This window comes from Drosophila elegans, unplaced genomic scaffold, assembly GCF_018152505.1.
Source record: "Drosophila elegans isolate 14027-0461.03 unplaced genomic scaffold, ASM1815250v1 contig_476, whole genome shotgun sequence".
Taxonomy (NCBI): domain Eukaryota; kingdom Metazoa; phylum Arthropoda; class Insecta; order Diptera; family Drosophilidae; genus Drosophila; species Drosophila elegans.
Genome location: NW_024545863.1, coordinates 22,086,688 through 22,104,352, shown reverse-complemented (window position 1 = coordinate 22,104,352; position 17,665 = coordinate 22,086,688). Strand labels below are relative to the sequence as shown.

General features: G+C 43.1%; 7 protein-coding genes across 7 annotated transcripts; 4 read left to right on the top strand and 3 right to left on the bottom strand.

Moving 5' to 3' along the window:
* Nucleotides 1-298: 298 nt before the first annotated feature.
* On the top strand, nucleotides 299-2,316 carry LOC108147267 (pre-mRNA-splicing factor Slu7). Its single transcript, XM_017273672.2, has 4 exons — nucleotides 299-983; nucleotides 1,041-1,269; nucleotides 1,326-1,509; nucleotides 1,575-2,316. Exons 1-4 carry the CDS (start codon nucleotides 383-385, stop codon nucleotides 2,283-2,285), a joined length of 1,725 nt encoding a protein of 574 aa, XP_017129161.1. The 5' UTR covers nucleotides 299-382; the 3' UTR covers nucleotides 2,286-2,316.
* Nucleotides 2,313-4,789, bottom strand: LOC108147266 (probable cleavage and polyadenylation specificity factor subunit 2). Its single transcript, XM_017273671.2, has 2 exons — nucleotides 4,547-4,789; nucleotides 2,313-4,495 (listed from the first exon to the last, which is right to left on the bottom strand). The coding sequence occupies exons 1-2, from the start codon at nucleotides 4,693-4,695 to the stop codon at nucleotides 2,374-2,376; spliced, it is 2,271 nt and encodes a 756-aa protein (XP_017129160.1). The 5' UTR covers nucleotides 4,696-4,789; the 3' UTR covers nucleotides 2,313-2,373.
* Nucleotides 4,790-5,386: 597 nt separating this feature from the next.
* LOC108147228 (beta-1,4-N-acetylgalactosaminyltransferase bre-4) lies at nucleotides 5,387-6,770 on the top strand. Its single transcript, XM_017273620.2, has one exon. The coding sequence runs from the start codon at nucleotides 5,479-5,481 to the stop codon at nucleotides 6,442-6,444; it is 966 nt and encodes a 321-aa protein (XP_017129109.1). The 5' UTR covers nucleotides 5,387-5,478; the 3' UTR covers nucleotides 6,445-6,770.
* A 332-nt stretch (nucleotides 6,771-7,102) lies between these two features.
* Nucleotides 7,103-11,205, bottom strand: LOC108147227 (SCY1-like protein 2). Its single transcript, XM_017273619.2, has 6 exons — nucleotides 11,010-11,205; nucleotides 10,334-10,933; nucleotides 9,108-9,983; nucleotides 8,833-9,052; nucleotides 8,589-8,765; nucleotides 7,103-8,521 (listed from the first exon to the last, which is right to left on the bottom strand). Exons 1-6 carry the CDS (start codon nucleotides 11,134-11,136, stop codon nucleotides 8,014-8,016), a joined length of 2,508 nt encoding a protein of 835 aa, XP_017129108.1. The 5' UTR covers nucleotides 11,137-11,205; the 3' UTR covers nucleotides 7,103-8,013.
* A 316-nt stretch (nucleotides 11,206-11,521) lies between these two features.
* LOC108147229 (eukaryotic translation initiation factor 4E1-like) lies at nucleotides 11,522-12,561 on the top strand. The gene has a single exon (XM_017273621.2). It carries the CDS (start codon nucleotides 11,669-11,671, stop codon nucleotides 12,293-12,295), a length of 627 nt encoding a protein of 208 aa, XP_017129110.1. The 5' UTR covers nucleotides 11,522-11,668; the 3' UTR covers nucleotides 12,296-12,561.
* A 405-nt stretch (nucleotides 12,562-12,966) lies between these two features.
* On the top strand, nucleotides 12,967-13,816 carry LOC108147084 (eukaryotic translation initiation factor 4E1-like; the record flags this gene model as incomplete). Its single annotated transcript, XM_017273373.2, has 1 exon — nucleotides 12,967-13,816. A coding segment is annotated over one exon (570 nt), but the record flags the coding sequence as incomplete, so codon positions are not given.
* A 450-nt stretch (nucleotides 13,817-14,266) lies between these two features.
* Nucleotides 14,267-14,964, bottom strand: LOC108147230. Its single transcript, XM_017273622.2, has 3 exons — nucleotides 14,908-14,964; nucleotides 14,534-14,851; nucleotides 14,267-14,472 (listed from the first exon to the last, which is right to left on the bottom strand). Exons 1-3 carry the CDS (start codon nucleotides 14,962-14,964, stop codon nucleotides 14,311-14,313), a joined length of 537 nt encoding a protein of 178 aa, XP_017129111.1. The 3' UTR covers nucleotides 14,267-14,310.
* Nucleotides 14,965-17,665: the final 2,701 nt, after the last annotated feature.

Below are 17,665 nucleotides of genomic sequence, written 5' to 3'. Positions count from 1 at the left end.
TTAACATTGCCGTTCAGATCAATGTTTGGAAGAGCTGGAATCAATAACAAAGCGAGATGTTTTGATTGTTTATAAAAAAAAGCAACGACTGAGGAACTCTATAAAGACGGCTGGCAACACAACAGCCCAATGTCAGACTGGTCAGTGACTGCGATCTGCTGTTGTGTACAAGCACCTACTTTTCTCAAATAAATAAGAATAAAAGTTTTGTTAAAAACAAAAACTGAATTTCAAATTTCGATGAAACATCGATATAAACCAAATATTAGTGATTTTCCAACACCTTTTGCCAAAGAACGGCTTTTGCGCTTACCAACATTGGCCATGCAAGAAGAGCAAGAAATTTTACTTAGCAATTGGTAAATAAATAAAATCAGGCAAAATGAGTTCGGGGGCCATGCGCACACCGGTCTCGCAGATCATCCAGAGCAAGCACGACCAGGATGCGGAGGAGGAACCGAAGAAAAAGTCGCGCGAGGATTGGCGCAAAGCCAAGGAGCTGGAGGAGGCCCGAAAAGCTGGAACAGCACCAGCCGCCGTCGACGAAGAGGGTCGCGACATTAATCCGCACATCCCGCAGTACATATCGAATGCCCCGTGGTACTACGGCTCGGCGGGACCTACGCTGAAGCATCAGCGTCCACAGCACGAAGACGAGCAGGGAGAGTTGGACAAGAGGGCTCCTAAGGGTCTCAACACCACTCGCATCATCACAAAGTTTCGAAAAGGAGCCTGCGAGAACTGTGGAGCGGTCACCCACAAACGCAAGGATTGCTTAGAGCGGCCGCGCAAAGTTCAAGCCAAGTATGCCGAATCCATTGTTGTGCACGACGAGCATTTGGTCAATGAGGCGGCCGTAAACTATGACGAGAAACGCGATCGCTGGAGTAGCTACGATCCGGCTAATCACAGGGAGATCATCGAGGAGTACGAGAAGGTTGAGGAGGCCAAGCGGCAGCTTAAGGCCGAAAAGCTAAAGAACGGTAGTTACAAACTCATTCTAAATGTTGTCTCCATATCTCTAATACTTACCCCTTTAGACCCCGATGCCGAGATATCCGATGAGGAGGGCAACGAGGACAAGTACGTGGACGAGGTGGACATGCCTGGTACCAAGGTGGACTCCAAACAGCGCATCACAGTGCGTAACTTGCGTATCCGTGAGGACACAGCCAAATATCTGCGGAACTTGGACCCCAACTCCGCTTACTACGATCCCAAAACACGCTCCATGCGTGACAATCCCAATCCAGCGCTGCCCGATGAAGAGTGAGTAGCGAAAACATATTCAAGTCAAGAGATTCCTTAACCTTTAAATCTTGCAGAGCTGAGTTTGCCGGTGAGAACTTTGTGCGCTTCTCTGGAGACACCACAGCCCAGGCCACGGCTCAGTTGTTTGCCTGGGAGGCTCATGGCAAGGGTGTGGATGTGCATCTGCTGGCCGAACCCACTAAGTTGGAGCTGCTCCAGAAAGAGTACGAGCAGAAGAAGGAACAGTTTAAGTCGAGTGTTAGTATTTACTTATGACTTGAAATCCCAAAAGCAATATTTACAACTTTCTTTTGTAATTTCAGACCAAAACGCACATTGTGGAGAAGTACGGAGGCGAGGAGCACCTGCAGGTGCCGCCAAAATCGCTGCTGCTGGCCCAGACCGAGGAGTACATTGAGTACTCTCGCAGCGGTAAGGTGATCAAGGGCGTGGAGAAGCCAAAAGCGCGTAGTATCTACGAGGAGGATGTGTACATCAACAACCACACGACCGTTTGGGGCAGTTTTTGGAATGCGGGTCGTTGGGGCTACAAGTGTTGCAAGTCCTTTATTAAGAATTCGTACTGTGTGGGTATGCAAGAGCCAGAGGGCTACTCGGATCAGCATCCCACCAGCTCCAGCTCAGCAGAAGCATCTTCAGCAGAAACCCCCGCCCAGATCCAGTTTAAGGTACCAGAAGTGCCCCCAGAGAGGCCCGCCTCCGAAGTTGACTCAGCCCCGAGTTCGGAATCCTCCTCATCGGAGGAGGAGATAGTAAAACCCGAGAAGAAAAAGTCCAAGAAAAAGTCTAAGAAGCGCGAGAAGAGAAAGAAGGCCAAGGAGCAGCGCAAACAAAAATCCAAGCACAAGGAGGAAAAGGAGAAGACGAAGGAAAAAGAGATTCCTGAGGAGCTGGACGATCGAAAACGGGCATACAACAGCATGTATGATGTGAAGGCGCCCACAGAGGACGAAATCGAAGAGTGGAAGAAGAAGCGGCCGAGGGCAGAGGATCCCATGCTGCAATTTATGTAGACAATAAAATAAATCAACTTTATAAAATAAATTTTAACTTTTTCTAATCTTAAAGCGAGTGGAGTTTAAAGAAACGTCATGTTTAATATTAAACGATAGCATACTGCTCGTAGAGCAGCTCCCTGATCTTGTAGTACTCCTCTGACAAACAACCTTCCATTGCCACCTTGCCGGCATCCACACGCCTCAAGGCCAGTGTTCCATTGCTGCACCAGAGAACGCCGCCGGAGAACTCCGAGTTGATGTTGTTGCGCATGAGGATCTGCTTAAAGTCGGAGAGCTTCAGCTCATTGATGAGCACCGAGTTGTGGATGGGAATCTCGTCCTCGGCCAGGGTCTCCAGGGTCAAAGTCTTGCCTTCCTGCACAGCTGCATCCTGCTCTACGGTGACTTCCATGGGTGCTTCAATGGCCTTGACACGCATGCCCAGTCGACCATCAATCCACGCCACCTCCGCGTCCTTGCCCTTTTGGAACTGCAGCTGGGAAACAAGACCTTCGGTCAGGCGCACCTGGTAGATGTGGATCTCGGTGGTCACGTCAATGATTTCGCCCTTCTGGGGCGTAAACACGCGCGCTCCCACATTCTGTTCGCAGTGCTTGGCCACCACCTGGGTGCCTTCTGCTGTGCCGTGGATGACAATAACCCGCCGCGGTCTCAGCTGCGAGAGAATCTTCAGCATTGACTCGCCATCGGAGCGACCTTCGAAATCGATCCTCTGGATCTGGGCATTTACCTCAATGGTTTTACGCTGGCTTATCAGTTTGGTGGGCTTCTCCAGCAGCTGGACATCGTTGTCGCCGATGCCTCCATTGGCCTGTTGATCTGCTCCCACACCTGGTTCCTCCTTTTTCACATTCTCCTTGTTCTGCTCCTCCATGGCTACAAAATCGTAGCCCCCCGTATCAGCAATGCGGTAATCGTCCAGATTGATGATCTCGCCGTACTCATCGTACTTGATTTTTTCCTCGTGATAGGGGAACATCACATGGTGCCGCTTGTTGGACTTGAAGAAGCCGGAATGATGGCGACCCTCTGGCCGGACCACAATGTCATGCTTGCCCGTGATGACGCTCATCTCAATGTCATCTTCGGACTCGGAGCTGCTCTCCTCCTCCACATCGGGTTTGACAATGAGAGGATTCAGCTTTTCGCCCTGTGTGCGTATGTATTCCTCCAACTCAGCGCCTTCTAGTTCAACCCTCCGCCTGACGTCCAACTCGATTTGCTTGCCCGGCGTGCAGTTATCCACCAGTTCCATGGCCAAAGTTCCGGGAGAAGTGCGTGTGGTCAGGATAATGCTGTTGTTGGCATTGCTGGCCCACTGTACAAAGAGGTCCCTCGTAAATCCGCTCTCCAAGTCTGGCGTGCTGGCCAGCACCACTTTTGGACCGGCGGGCAACTTATAGACGTCCGCCAGCGAATGGCAGAGCTGGATGTGCTTGAACTGGAAGGGATTGTTACGGGCTCCCTCAAAGGCCTTCGTGAGTTTATCGCTCATCCACTCGATCTGCGATTTGGCGAACTCAATCACGTTGTAGCTAACATTGTTAAGAAGGGCCAGCGAGTAGGCCATTAAGCCGGACTCCTTATTCTTCCACAGCTGGTCCAACATGTGGGCCAGCTCCAGAACGCGTCCAGCGGTGTCCACGGCTATCAGGACATTGCCATTGTTGCGCACCGTCTGCAGAATGTTGGTCATCAGCTTTTCATCGCGTGCCCTTCTCCTGGCCTGCTGGTACTGTGCATTGTAGGCATCGGTGATCAGCAGCGAAGGTCTTTGCAGCCTGTCCAACTCGCAGCCGCTCAAGTGGCGCTCCTTCTTGTGATTGAAGTCGGTGGCATAGACAATATCCTCCTCGCCCACCTTGACGATCTTCCATATGGTTCCCCCGATCATGTGTCCAGCATTTAACGGAGTTATAGATATTCCATAGCCCTTGCCCTTAAGAGAAACCGTTTGGTTATATTTCAGCTGGGTGATCTTCTCGAAAGCCGTATCCACATCGTCCAGCGAGAACAGATCAAAGTCACCCATGTTGAAGTGCGACATGTACAGATCGTACATGAACATCTGTCCCATTTTAAACACGGGAATGGTGGCGTAAATTGGGCAATTCAGCCCCAACTTGCCCACCAAGTAAGGCAGTGCGCCCAGGTGGTAGGCATCCGGATGGGACAGCAGCACTGCATCCAAAGTGTGTACCTGCCTGGGGATGGACAAAATGCATTATTGTTTTTCTTAATTTTTCTTTCGTTACCTTTTCAGCTCCTTGATGAAGTTGGCGTCGAACTTTTCGTCCCATCCACAGTCGAGTAAAATTCGCACATCGTCGATCTGAAGGATGTAGCAAGGCGGGGACTCGTCCATCGCTCCGGATATTGTGTGCAGTTTGATAATGGACGTCATTTTGGCCAATTAAACTGCCGGCACATTGGTTAAAGACGAGAAATGGTAAGAAAACTCGTAGTTCTCCGCCGGTCCAGGGATGCACAACAAAATTACATGGTGTTGCCAGATTTTCAATAGCTCATTGCTTTGTTTATACAGTAAATATCAGTTGGAGGAACCAGAAATTAGCATACCTAGAAAATCCATTTTTTTTTTAACTTGTTTTTATGGTAACAATCATATTATTGGCATTTATTTGGTAATCCTAAAACACTTTTTCAAATTTTAATTGATATATAAAATGGCTTAAATATACATAACATTTTAAAACTAAATAAATACTATATTGCTTGTCAAGGAAAATGTTTATTGCAAAGCAATCAGTCATTTATTACCTTCTTTTTTGATAATCCATGACTCAAAGTTAATATAACTCTTATCTGCTTATTAGATAAAGGAACATGTTTGCTCATACAGTGCATGCTCTTGAAGTGTATTTGTTAAAATGTTAAAGTTATTTTTACAGTTTAAATAAAGAAATAATTAATCCTGATTCTTTTGTAAGCAAAATGCAATTTAATTTTTTTTAAATAAAGTTTTTATTTATTAGGAAAAGGTTTCAGATCAATATAAAAATGTAGAAATTGTACTGAAGTACCACTGTAGTAGTGCTTGCGCGTTAATTAACTGCCTCCCTGGTCGTCAGCTGTTATCGGCGAACCGCCCGCCAATCGCGATTACATCCGGAGTAAGGATGCGGTATTTCGACCGATCCCGCTGAGTCTCCAGTTCCTGACAACGATGTTTGTGTGGTTGTGGCTCCGGAGCTACCGCACCTATGACCTGCTCTTTGCCGTCGGCCTGTTCACGCTCATCGTTTACCTGTGCCTGCCCTTCCGGTTCGCATCCCATTATGATTACATCGAGGGATCGAAGATCGAGGAGGCGCTGCTGCGCCAGGTGACCCGAAATGTGTCCTTGCAGGAGGTGTTCGAGTGCACTTACTCGGAGATTATCTCGGAGAACAGGTTCGTCTACCACCTAGCCCATTACCATGAGGCAATGCAGCGGGGCGTCCGTCCAGGTGGTGAGTTCCGGCCGGAAGGATGTCAGGCCCGCTACAGCACCGCTATCATTGTGCCGTACAGGCAGCGTGAGGAGCAGCTCCACGCCTTCCTCACCTACATGCACAATTACCTGCCCCAGCAGTTGATCCACTATCGGATTTTCCTGGTCGAACAGTTTGACCACAAACCCTTCAACCGGGCGATGCTCTTCAACATTGGCGCCCAGGTGGCTGCGGAGTATGGATTTCCCTGCCTGATCCTCCATGACGTGGACCTCTTGCCGCTCAACTCGGGTCAAATGTACGCCTGTACGGAGCGGCCGCGGCACATGTGCTCCGCCCTGGATCATTGGCGCTTCCGGCTGCCCTATCAAGGTCTCTTTGGCGGCGTGGTGGCCATCAACACCGCACAGTTCCAGCAGATCAATGGCATGTCAAATCTGTATCATGGCTGGGGCGGCGAGGACGATGATCTCTATGAGCGCTTACAGGCCCTGAACATTGATATCTGTCGGTTTGCGATGGAGTTCAGTGAGTACACCATGCTGAAGCACAAGCCGGAGCGCCCCAATGCAAACCGAGTGGCGCTCCTGAGGTCGGCGACCATGCGCCAGCACTCGGACGGACTCAACTCACTGGTCTACAATGAGGTGGAGCGACGAATGCACAGCCTGTTTACGCACATCCTGGTGGAGACCTGAGTGCCAGTGCCAGTATTTGTTATATTTAGCTTGTAGGCAAATCGTTTTCGTAGCCCAACCGCCGGTTTGTTAGTCGGTCATTTGAATTGTTTTAGGACTTGGGTGCACTTAGCTTAGCAACCGATTAGCAGCCGCCTTAGACAATGCGTTCCGAATCGATCGTGATATCTTACTCACTAGGCTAAGAAGCAGGAAAAGATGGGGAAGTCAAATCTGTAATTGAAGTACAACACGGGTGTTTTCAAATAAAACGGATATCGCCAAAGGTATCAACCATGTTAAGCACGATCTGCCTCTGCCAATAAAAAATGCAGTAAATTATAAAATTATGTTGTTTTTTTTTCCATTTAACTTATATTTGGGTTCGCCTATTAATCAATATGTTGCTAAAATAAAATTACCCGGCGCTGTGGTGAAGTTTGTTAAAGGAACTAACAAAAAACCCGTTGAAGATTAAAGAAAACAAGATTTTAAAATTTACCTCGCTTATTTTTTAATAAATATAGAATTTTGAATTGAAAAGGTTAATTTTAAGAATGTACAATTTAACCTTAAATTTGTTTTGAATTTATTTATTGCACCAATCGAAATTTTTGTACTCATAGTCATATTTTTGATGATTTTCTGATGTTTTTCATGAAATTATGAAATAAAACAATTTTCTTTTTTAAAACGATATATTTTGTTAAAGATTTTGTATAACTCAAGGAACAAATAATAACTGCCATTTAATGTGATCATTACTTAATAATTATATTTCAATTAAATATTAAAATTATCAATAAACGATTTAAAAATATAAAAATCGAAATTTGTCTGTACATCTTTCGCCTTTTAAGAGTGAAGAATAACTATAAAAAAATAATATAAATATAAGTATTTTATTACACCGAAAACCGTTTCACTGAATTGATATATTTTGTAAAATATAGGTAAAGAGCAATTGCACAATGCGTAGAACATAGTTGGTTGGCTATTTTGTCTAGCTAATAATAATACATATTCTATTTAACTAGATGCATTCGTTTCGTTTCACAATTGATATCCATTGCGGAATGTGACAACGATTTAGAATCCAAAGGACTTATGTTAAAATCTACATAGTATAATTTAAAACATTTCTAACAAACACGCACACATTTAGACAAGACATTCACACTCTTGCACAGAAACATTTATGTATATAATATTATCTCAAATACGATGCTATGTCTTTTTGCACGGTTTTAAATCTAAGGAACGAAAGTAGTCAACGGATTTTTATGCAGTTTGATGTAAGACGACCTATTAAACTTTTGTATGATCATTTTTTTCTTTTCCACTTGTTTTTATAGTAGTTTGTGTAAGTCGGCTCGAGGACATGTGATAGTTCAAAACCTTTACTAATTATTATAAACATAATTTTAATTAAGTCTTCAAAAAGAAATTTCTTAAAATACTCAAAGATTACTTTCAGCTCCTAAAATTTAAAATACACACGAACCGACGCAACATGGTTTATAAAGATGCCTTGAATATTAGTTATATGGAGTATGGAAATCTATCAATTGTTATTGGCTAAGACTTTATCTAGTTTAAGAAGTTAAGTATATCCTGCTGGGAAAGAGCGTTGAGGTTCTGATTATCCGACGGCAACAGGGGCTGTGATTGCGGCTGTAGCGTTGGAGCTTGGCTGGGTTTTCCCAGAAGTTGTTGCTGCTGATGCTGCTGAATGCTGTTCAGACTGTAGCCACTTGGATAAATGTAGTTCACTGTGGGTTGCTGCAGCGTATACATATTGGCACCGTTTGTGCTGCTCGGTTTCGGGGCGACAGCAGCGATTTTTCCACCAGCGAAGGGATCTAGGTCGTCTAACGAAAAGGTATTGTTGTTGCTGGCTTGTGGCGAGGCCAGTTGATGGTTCATCACCAGCGGATTTGCACTGTGCCAACCATTGTTGGTCTGCATTTGTGTGGCGGCTGGTGCAGGAGCAGCTGCCACTGCAGTTGTCCCCAGACCAGTGAGGTTGCTCTGCATCATTGAGGAGAGAATGTCTGGCCGGGCTGCCGGCGGCGCCGATATTGTGTTGTGCGATATTCTGGAATAACAAAAGGTTTCTTGAGTTTCAGCAGGTGCTCTTCGGTTCCGTCTTGATTGATTCCTACTTGAGCTGTTCCCTGGCCTTAACGGGCGCAAGAGGAGCGGCGCTGGATGCTTTTGGCTGGGCCACTGTGAAGCCGGAGAACATGTCATCGTTGATCTTGTTGCCATTGCTGGCACCATTGGGGGAGAGAGTAGAGCTCTCCAGCTCATTGGCCAATATTTCGGAAGCGTCTTTGGGTCTGTAAGGGAGAGGGTAAATGTCTTAAATTGCATTCGATATGTATATATAAAGCAAAACTATCTCACTTGTTGTCTCTCTGTATGGTGGATAATTGCTGCAGTTTTTCCCGCTGCTCCTGCTCTACCCGGCCCAGCATCTCCTTGATCAGGGCTATTATAGTGTTAAATTGAGCTATTGTAAGGCCGTTCTCCACACTTAAGGGTACTAGGTAAGGAATGCATTTGTGTGCCATCACGTCCTTGGTTATGCCCAGTTTGGTATTGGTCATTGCAATTTTATAGATGCCTTAAAAACAGATTTAGTTACTTTCCAAAAGCAGTTATTGGTGTTAAACACTCACCAATAATTCCCATTATGATAGCGGGCTCGCGGCTTTGAATCTGCTGCAGGAAGGGCAGAATCTCATCTAGCACCAGCCATTTGTCCAGGTTCTCGAGTAGCTTGCCAATAGATATTAGGCAGTTAACCTTCACCGACACATTGCTGCTCTGCAGGCACAGTTTTTTTATGCGAGGTAGCACCGAATTCTTCATTGCGTTGTAGTCGATCAAAGTGGAGAATGTGGGCAGCACCGCCAGACAGAGGTCCTGGATTTGGGGCATGTCGCATTCCAAGGAGCGGTAAAGCAGCGGCAGCACACTCTGCTTCACCTCCTCCGCCGGCGTCAGCTTCAGCAGCAGATCCATCTTTTGCATAAAAATCAGCAAGATCTGGATGGGATCTGTCAGCTTGAAGATCGGTTTCAGGTGCGGCAGAATGTGATCGCAGTATTCCCGCTGGCTGCTCATCTCCGCGATAAGTAGGACGTTGGGAAGCACAAACGGGATCATCGGCGAGTTGACGAACTCCTTGACCAAGTACGGCAGAATCGAGTGCAAATTGACGCGATGCGGCAGCGTCGGAATGATCTGCGGCAGGCCCTTGTAGAACTTGGACTTCTGCAGGTTGTCCCACTGATAAAGCGAGTCCAAATAGCTCAAAGTCTTAACGCCAACGTCTTGAAAGTAGGCAATCTGCTTGAGTTCGTGCAGCTTTGGCCTCAGACTGGCACTGGGATGCAAAAGCGCCTTGAGACTCTCGGTCAGCTCGCTGGGCACTGCATTCATGGGTGGATACTTCCGCTGATTGAGATCATTAGCGTAGCGCCGAAAGCTGCTGTAATCACTTCCAAACATCTTCAGCGGCTTGCCGGCATAGGTAGTGAAGATGAGCACGCCTAGTGGTTATATAAAATATATGGAAAGCGATTAAGTGAGACTCTAAATTTGATCGATTTTCAACTTTTTAAATTTTGCCAAACAGAAAGAAGGATAAGGATTCTCATTTAAACTTTATAGTTGTCTTATTGCCTTTCAATAATCGCATGCAAAATGTTGGTTATGTTATCTAAGGAATCTAAAGATAAATTGGCTTATTGTGAGTCATATAACTGATAAAATCAAGGAAAACATATTCTGATTTTTTGTGCAATTACAAATTGTCCTGCGGATTCAATTAAAACAGACTTTTGTTTTCGAATGGTTATTTGATAAAGTCAATAGAGAATTCCTTTTTCTCCATACTCACCCAACGAGAAGAGATCACTGTCCGGCGTGTTGATACTGCTTAAAGCCAGCTCCGGCGCCGTGTACTCCAGACTGGGTTGCGCCAGAACATGCAGCGAAGTGGTGTATTCCCGGAATGGCCAGTGGGGTGTGCCATCCGTGGCTGGCTGGTTGGCGATGCAGAAATCGAAACCGAAGAGCTTCCAACTCCGGTTCTTGTTGATCACGATCGTTTCGGCGCTGATGTTGCGGTGCACAATCTTGGCGTCTTGGTGGAGGAACTGCAGGCCATCGAAGAGTTGCAGTAGACCGTGTCGGATTTCCACATCGTATAGTTTCTTTTCGGAGCGCACATTATCGCCCACAACATTGGCCAGTGAGGCAAAAACAGGCTCCGTGGCAAAGGCCAGGGAATCGCGGCTCTCCTCCAGCGGATGCTGCACGGTAAGCACATGTGGATGACGAATCTTTGTCAGCTGCTGAACGCCTCGTCGCAGTGTCTCCAACATGGTCTCCCTGTCATCTTTCGACCAGCGCTCCAGGGCCTTCTTCTCGAAGACAAAGACGGACACCTCTTGTTTTGTGCTCTTTTTGTGGCCATTGTACACCTTCCACATGAGTCCTATTGGTTGGGGATTACATGATATTAGCCACAATATGTTGGGTTCCGTATGGAGGGGAACGTTAAGCAAACTCACCCACTCCGGCGGTGCACACCTGTTCCAGCACCTCGTACTCCCGCGTCACATTGTTCCCGGGCAAAACGCCGGACAAGGTGGACACCGTCTGCACGGCGGATGAGTAGAACTTGTTTATCATATCCATCCTGGCGCGAATTTGCAGCAACGGCGGGCCAGTGTTAGTGCAAAATTCCTTTTGTTTTAGCAATCAATATTTATTAGAGCTGGAAGAGAGGCCGATGAAAAACAGTCGAAATATCGATAGATATCGAAAGCTTTTCGTTCTGTAAATTTAAAGTACGTAGATACCATTTTACATTTAAGTCGTGTAATATAATAGTTTTTATTTAAATCTAAAATAAAAATTGACTAATAGGTTTAAATATTATTAGCCATACACAATAATTTTTCGCATTAAACTTATGTATTATACATTTATACATTGTGTATATTTACATTTTACTTGTAACAGTAACCTAGATCGCTTATCGACATTTTGTAAAGCTTAAAAAAGAAGTATTTGGCACAGATCAAGCTTCGGCCATACTTGTCATGCACATAAACATAAAAAAAAATAATTGCATATTAGTTAACTCTAATTAAGCGCTCTCCAAATCTGCGGCACAGAAGTGATCTCAGCCAGCATTAAATTTAAAGTGCAAAGAGGTGTTCAGATAATGAATAACTTTACCAATCGCAAGTCTTTGATTAAAACAAAGGAGGCGAATCCCCTTGCATCCCAAAATCTTAAAAAGCACCAGCTTCAGAACACATGGATCCTGTATTTTCTGGACAACAATCCCAGCAAGTCGTGGGAGGACATTCTCACCAAGATTGACACCTTCAGCACCGTCGAGGACTTCTGGGGCCTTTATTACCGCATCGAGAAGCCATCGAAGCTCAAACTGGGCACTGATTACATGCTTTTCAAAGAGAACATCCGCCCCATGTGGGAGGATCCGATAAACCTGCAAGGCGGTCGTTGGTTGATCACAATCGGCAGTGCCTTCACGGACGACTTGGATATAATATGGCTCGATGTTTTGCTTTGCCTAATTGGCGAGGCCTGCGACCACTGCGATCAGATCTGCGGAGCTGCAGTAAGGATTCGCCGAAAGGTCAATAAGGTCTCCATCTGGACTAAGGATGCCAAGGACGAGGAGGCCATCCTAGAGATTGGCTACAAACTACGCGATGTCGTGCGCTTGGTAAGCAACGCCACTGTTCAGTACCACGCGCACAAAGTTGATGATTCCCAATCGGTGTATACTTTAAATGTTTTTTACGGACCTCAGATATCTTAGCTTATTCGTGTGGCCTTTATTTATGCACAAACAATATTGATATATTTTAAGATCCTTGAATAACTAATCTCGAAAAATTCTTTATGTCATACTAATATTAATTACAATACGCAAAATTATCGAACTAATTTTATTAAATGGATTAACTTCTGTTAAGCATTTATAAGATAAAAATAGTATATGAACTTCGCTATGCTTATTGTTATTATAAGCAACAGCGATTCATCTTGAATTTTGTCTACATAAAAAAGAGCGTTATAGTTAAATTCAATATTTCTTTTAAAGTCATTTAAATTGCCAAAATCACAACATTAAAATTTTATTTATGTAAGAACCAATTTTACTTTCAAACTGAAGCGAAAACAGAAATTTCCAATACGGACACACCTTACAACCACAAGAATTCGAGTTTAAAATGGTCGTTAGAGTACAAAAAACAGAGGGGGAATAATTTGAACAAATGGATTCGGTCACACTTTACCTGCTTAATAAAAAGTAAAAAAATTTCAACAGCTTACGGATATCGTCAGCATAAACATAAACATAAAGAGTTCTAGTTTACATAAATTAATTGCCACAAACCTAAAATGGAAGGCTTTCAGAAGAAAATTAACCTAAAAACATTGCAAGAAACGAAAGCGAATGAGGGGAATCCCCAGGCTGCTGAATAAGCAGGAACCCTTTCTCCATCCCGGAATATTAAGAAGCATAAGCTACAGAACACATGGACCCTGTGGCTTCTGAATGTCGATCTCGCCAAGTCGTGGGAGGACAACCTGAACAAGATTGGCAGCTTCAGCTCCGTCGAGGCCTTCTGGCGATTGTATTACCGCATCGAGCCGCCTTCAAAGCTCAAACTGGGCAGTGATTACTCGCTCTTTAAAGAGAATATTAGTCCTATGTGGGAGGACCCGTCAAATGTGCAGGGCGTTCGTTGGTTGATCATAGTAAATAGAAACTCCCATGACGAAACGGACCATATGTGGCTCGATGTTTTGCTTTGCCTCATTGGCGAGGCCTGCCATCATTGCGATCAGATCTGCGGAGCTGTCGTTAGGATTCGCCGAAAGGTCCATAAGATCTCCATCTGGACTAATGATGCCAAGGACGAGGAGGCCATCCTAGAGATTGGCTGCAAACTACGCGAAGTGGTGCGCCTGGGAAACAATACCTCTCTTCAGTACCGGGTGCACAATAAGGTCGACTCCCTGGACTCCAAGTCATTATTTTTACTCAGATAATGTAACAAGTTTTAGATCTATCAATTATATTTTTTATTTTGAATAGCTTTTAAATGCTTAAAAATATCACATTTTTATAATCGACTCCTATCTTCTTTCGTTGCGATCTTGTCAGAAACTGAAAAGGCTTTGTTGTAATCCGTAATCGGATACTGTTTGAGAATTAAAATTTTGATTTAAAAGGGTATGCATTTGATATAAATATGTTATAGTTTTCGAATGTAACAAAACAAATCCGAAACAGCAAAGAGCCAAATATACCTAAAGTATTGCAAAACAATCCGCTTTTTAAATGCTTATTCAAATTGTCTGATTTTTGTGGCTGCCACCCCGACAAGGCTGTTTTTGTGTTGTGCAAAACGGAATGTGAATTTAAAATAAGCTTAATTGGTAATTATTTTTGTATTGTTTGTTTTAAATTACGATTACGATATTGCGCCGGCTGCGGAAATTCTGTTGGTGGTCTCAGAAACAAAGATTTAATAATCGCATTTGTATTCCTCGGATAAAAGCAATTTTTGTTCAAATGGCTGATTGAATTGGTGAGTATATTGGATATCACCAAATACTTTTGCTCAAAATCTGAGTTTCAATATTTTCAGTTAAAATAAATCAAAAATTGAATGCATAAGTGTTGATCTCAAAAAAACATTCTTAAATTTCCTTATATAATTTACTTATTAATTGCGTCATTAATAATTTTCAATTATACGTATTACTCAAAATGATTCAAGAAAATTATTGTAGTTTTCGGACTATAAAAAACAACATTTTTTAACTATCTTTTAGATCCTCGACAAAGGTAAAATATATATTTGTGGCAGCTTGCGGCTTCTTATTAAATACCCAGTCGATCATCAAAAGATAATCCCCAGTGGGTATGGGAGTAGGCAGCTTTTCGGATCTCAGATAAAAGTTCTTAACTTGTTGCAGCCCCTAGTATTAAAGTTGGGATTGGTTAATTTAATTTTTTTTTAGATTATTCTACCCGACTTACCACATAAGGACAGGAGTGATTGAGTGTCGAGTACTCTTTGAAAAGATCCCAAACAATACGAATTAAAGCGTTATTTCTCCGTCGTATAAATTGGCAGCCGTCGAAATTGACGCTATAGAGCCATGGCTTGTAGCCATTGGCTCTTTTAAATAATTGGGCCTTCACTATTAAATCGTGCACCGGGTGAAGCAAGTTAGCATCGACATTAAGGCAGACTTTATTCCGATTCACGGCTCGAAGGCGACACACACCGAACTCCACCCAGGATTTGTTGTAGGACTCACATACTGCATTGGTCAGTTTAAAAATAACAGCACCCTTAAATATATAACACATTACTGAGGATGTTTGACAGGGAAAAAAAAAGTTGTTACACATTGATAATGCTTAAACAGCAAAATTAACAGCCAAATGACCAGTACCCTCTTCATTGTTTGGCTGCTAAGGGAAATGTGATACAAATTCTAAAAAATCTCCTTGTTATTGGCTTTGTCAACAAATTAGAAACTCGTGTTTGTGCCAATAATTATAACATAATTATTTCTACGTTTATAGATTAGCTGGTAATCAATCAATTGTTGCCTCGTTAATTGACAATCTCGTAGCCTGAGTATTTTACAATATTTATTCTCTCCATTATATATAAATGTGCATTTCTAGGCCCATTGCCTCTTAAATTTGACTTTGAAAAATGCCACAAAATGCCTTAGACCCTGTAAACCCTTAATTTTATAATCCATTCATAAAGCTAGTCCCAAACGATTGCGTACCATCATAATAATTGCCTTGACTGAGTATTTGGAGATGACCTTTGACCCAGTCAGCTCGTAATTATTATTTAAAAGCCGCTTTGATGCGTTAACTTGGCTTTTACTGCCGTCCAGTTGAAGCTTCCTCACTTGACAGCACTTTGAAATTGACGCCGGAAAACCTTTTTCCCCATCAAAGATTCCGGTATGTGAATCCCTAGCTAATTGCCTGCGTATTTTTTCCCTCACTTGATTGCCAATTGATGAAAGTCAAATATTATTAGATTCGGTAAACAAACAATTGAGTAACACTCAAAGTCGGAAGTCAAGTACACGCCAAGTTTGAGGCCTGCCATAGGAAAACTCTAAATTCCATTCTCTCGACCCCCACATCTATCATATAGGAATCAGGGGTATATTCTATGTTAAAAAGGCATGTTAGTTATATTTTATATTAAAAAAATTATAACAATAATAATAAATTAAAGTGTTTATCGATTGTATTTTTCCGTATAAGGTTTCCAGAGGGTGTACTTTTACAACGCTCTAGATTCTGTTTAATATCTGTTGAGAATACAATTCTATTTATTATTTCAAACTTAATTGCTGATTGTTTAATCGCTGTCAACAATGCAATCGAATTGACGTCAGTAATGTCTGTAATTTCCATTTTGAATTCAATTCAATTATTGTTAAACTGCAAGGAGTGCTCTGTATCTAATTTCCATGCCAAATTAGATAACTTATTTTTAAGCGAAGGAATGAATGACCGGGTATCTTGCAGTCGAAAACTCGGCTATTGTTTACATCTCGTACACCTACCTGTTTTCATTAATAGCCTGACTGAACTGCCGGCTCGCAGTTCAGTCAACACCTGTCAACCAAAACCCGTGTCCGTGTCGACGTCAGCCACTTGGCCAGTTGACTGCTGCCCCTTCCGATCCCCGATCCCCGACTTCATCCTCGGATTGCCGGATCCGAGCCACTTGAGATGCATTTGCTTATCCCCGAGTAGAATTAATAGATTTTCATACATTTTTGCACTCCCTGCGAAGCACACGAAACCCAATCAATAAAGCACTCGAATGCATTTAGCTGAATCGCTTTGCCGGCTTCCACTGTACCCCATCCCCATCTCCATATGCCTCGGACTTCCACGAACATAAAACCCCAAAGAAACCCAGGAATAAAGATGTTGCTCCATGCAATTCGGCGAGTTGTTGTTTGCACGATTTGTTGCCGTGGCCGACCGTCTTTGAACCCGCTCTGAATTTCAATGGATGCCGTTCATCCATGTCCATGTGTGTCTTCCAGAGTGCGATTGTGATGTGTGTAGCCAATGTGTTGGTAATTTTGCGTTCTAACCGTGACTGATATTTTTATACTCTCCATGGGGTAAATTACTTTTGCATGCAATTGCGAAATTGTTCGAAAAAGCGTGGTCAACACAATAAACAATAAACATATTCCCTAACAAATTATTCAAGGAAAAATGTTCTAAATTTAACTTTTTTACAGTAGAATTTGAATACTGTCATTTGTTGACTTTTCAATTAGAGAGTAAGTAACTTAGTACTTTTTTCAGTTGACAGAAATGGTTTTATTTCAGTTAAGATTGAACTGAAAACTTTAAGCTTAAAACAAGAGTAAAGACTAAAAGTGGAAAAAACAAATATTACTAATATACATTTAAATTCTTTCACATTTAGTTGTGTGAAACATTTTTCTTATTCTATTAAAATATTTTAAGAAATATTTTGTATTACTTCTCTGCTTAAGTAAAAAATTACTTATTATTTAACAGATATACTTTTTTTAAAGGGTATCCAAAGCATCAGATGGCATATTGGAGACGGAGGCGCACGCTACGATGCGTTGAGTCATAAAATAAATCAAGGAGCTCGACACCAGAGTCAATAGTAAATCACGGCAGAAACGGCAATTTACCAGACACTAGCCCTCTCATCATCGAGTCTACTCGAATAATTATGCAGTGACGAGACGATTTTCCGTACTCCATACTCCGTATACCGAATTAGCCCTGGCAATTACCTTTCGGATTTGCAGCTCCTAGACTTTGACTTCGATTTCTTTTGGATGTGGATGGTCGATGTTGTTTTTCTACTTCTGTTTGCCTGGCGTTATTTGCTTGTTGATTCGCCAGAATAACGCATGGCAAAAACCCGAATGACTGGGCAATTTGCTTAGGCTATTATCGCGATGATGGCGCTGACCAGTTTTGGGGGTGCAACCATTTAGATGGATTCGAGATTTCGGGTCGGATTCTGGTGACGGCGGGCGACAAGTCCAAGGTCAACTTTCGTTTTTTTTATTGCTCCATTTTGGTGGGTTCTTAAAATCCGGTTGCGTTTATTGCATTTGG

Bases quoted from the DNA above. Each gene is read 5' to 3' on its own strand.
- LOC108147229 (XM_017273621.2), top strand. From the start codon at position 11,669: ATGAATAACTTTACCAATCGCAAGTCTTTGATTAAAACAAAGGAGGCG.
- LOC108147228 (XM_017273620.2), top strand. From the start codon at position 5,479: ATGTTTGTGTGGTTGTGGCTCCGGAGCTACCGCACCTATGACCTGCTC.
- LOC108147266 (XM_017273671.2), bottom strand. From the start codon at position 4,695: ATGACGTCCATTATCAAACTGCACACAATATCCGGAGCGATGGACGAG. The intron at 4,496-4,546 runs GTAACGAAAGAA...GTCCATCCCCAG, and splicing joins TTCATCAAGGAGCTGAAAAG to GCAGGTACACACTTTGGATG.
- LOC108147267 (XM_017273672.2), top strand. From the start codon at position 383: ATGAGTTCGGGGGCCATGCGCACACCGGTCTCGCAGATCATCCAGAGC. The intron at 984-1,040 runs GTAGTTACAAAC...TTACCCCTTTAG, and splicing joins GGCCGAAAAGCTAAAGAACG to ACCCCGATGCCGAGATATCC. The intron at 1,270-1,325 runs GTGAGTAGCGAA...TAAATCTTGCAG, and splicing joins CCAGCGCTGCCCGATGAAGA to AGCTGAGTTTGCCGGTGAGA.
- LOC108147230 (XM_017273622.2), bottom strand. From the start codon at position 14,964: ATGAAGAGGGTACTGGTCATTTGGCTGTTAATTTTGCTGTTTAAGCAT. The intron at 14,852-14,907 runs GTAACAACTTTT...TATATATTTAAG, and splicing joins TGTTTAAGCATTATCAATGT to GGTGCTGTTATTTTTAAACT. The intron at 14,473-14,533 runs GTAAGTCGGGTA...CTTTAATACTAG, and splicing joins ATCACTCCTGTCCTTATGTG to GGGCTGCAACAAGTTAAGAA.
- LOC108147227 (XM_017273619.2), bottom strand. From the start codon at position 11,136: ATGGATATGATAAACAAGTTCTACTCATCCGCCGTGCAGACGGTGTCC. The intron at 9,984-10,333 runs GTGAGTATGGAG...TATAACCACTAG, and splicing joins CAGTGATCTCTTCTCGTTGG to GCGTGCTCATCTTCACTACC. The intron at 8,522-8,588 runs GTAGGAATCAAT...TTGTTATTCCAG, and splicing joins AAGGCCAGGGAACAGCTCAA to AATATCGCACAACACAATAT.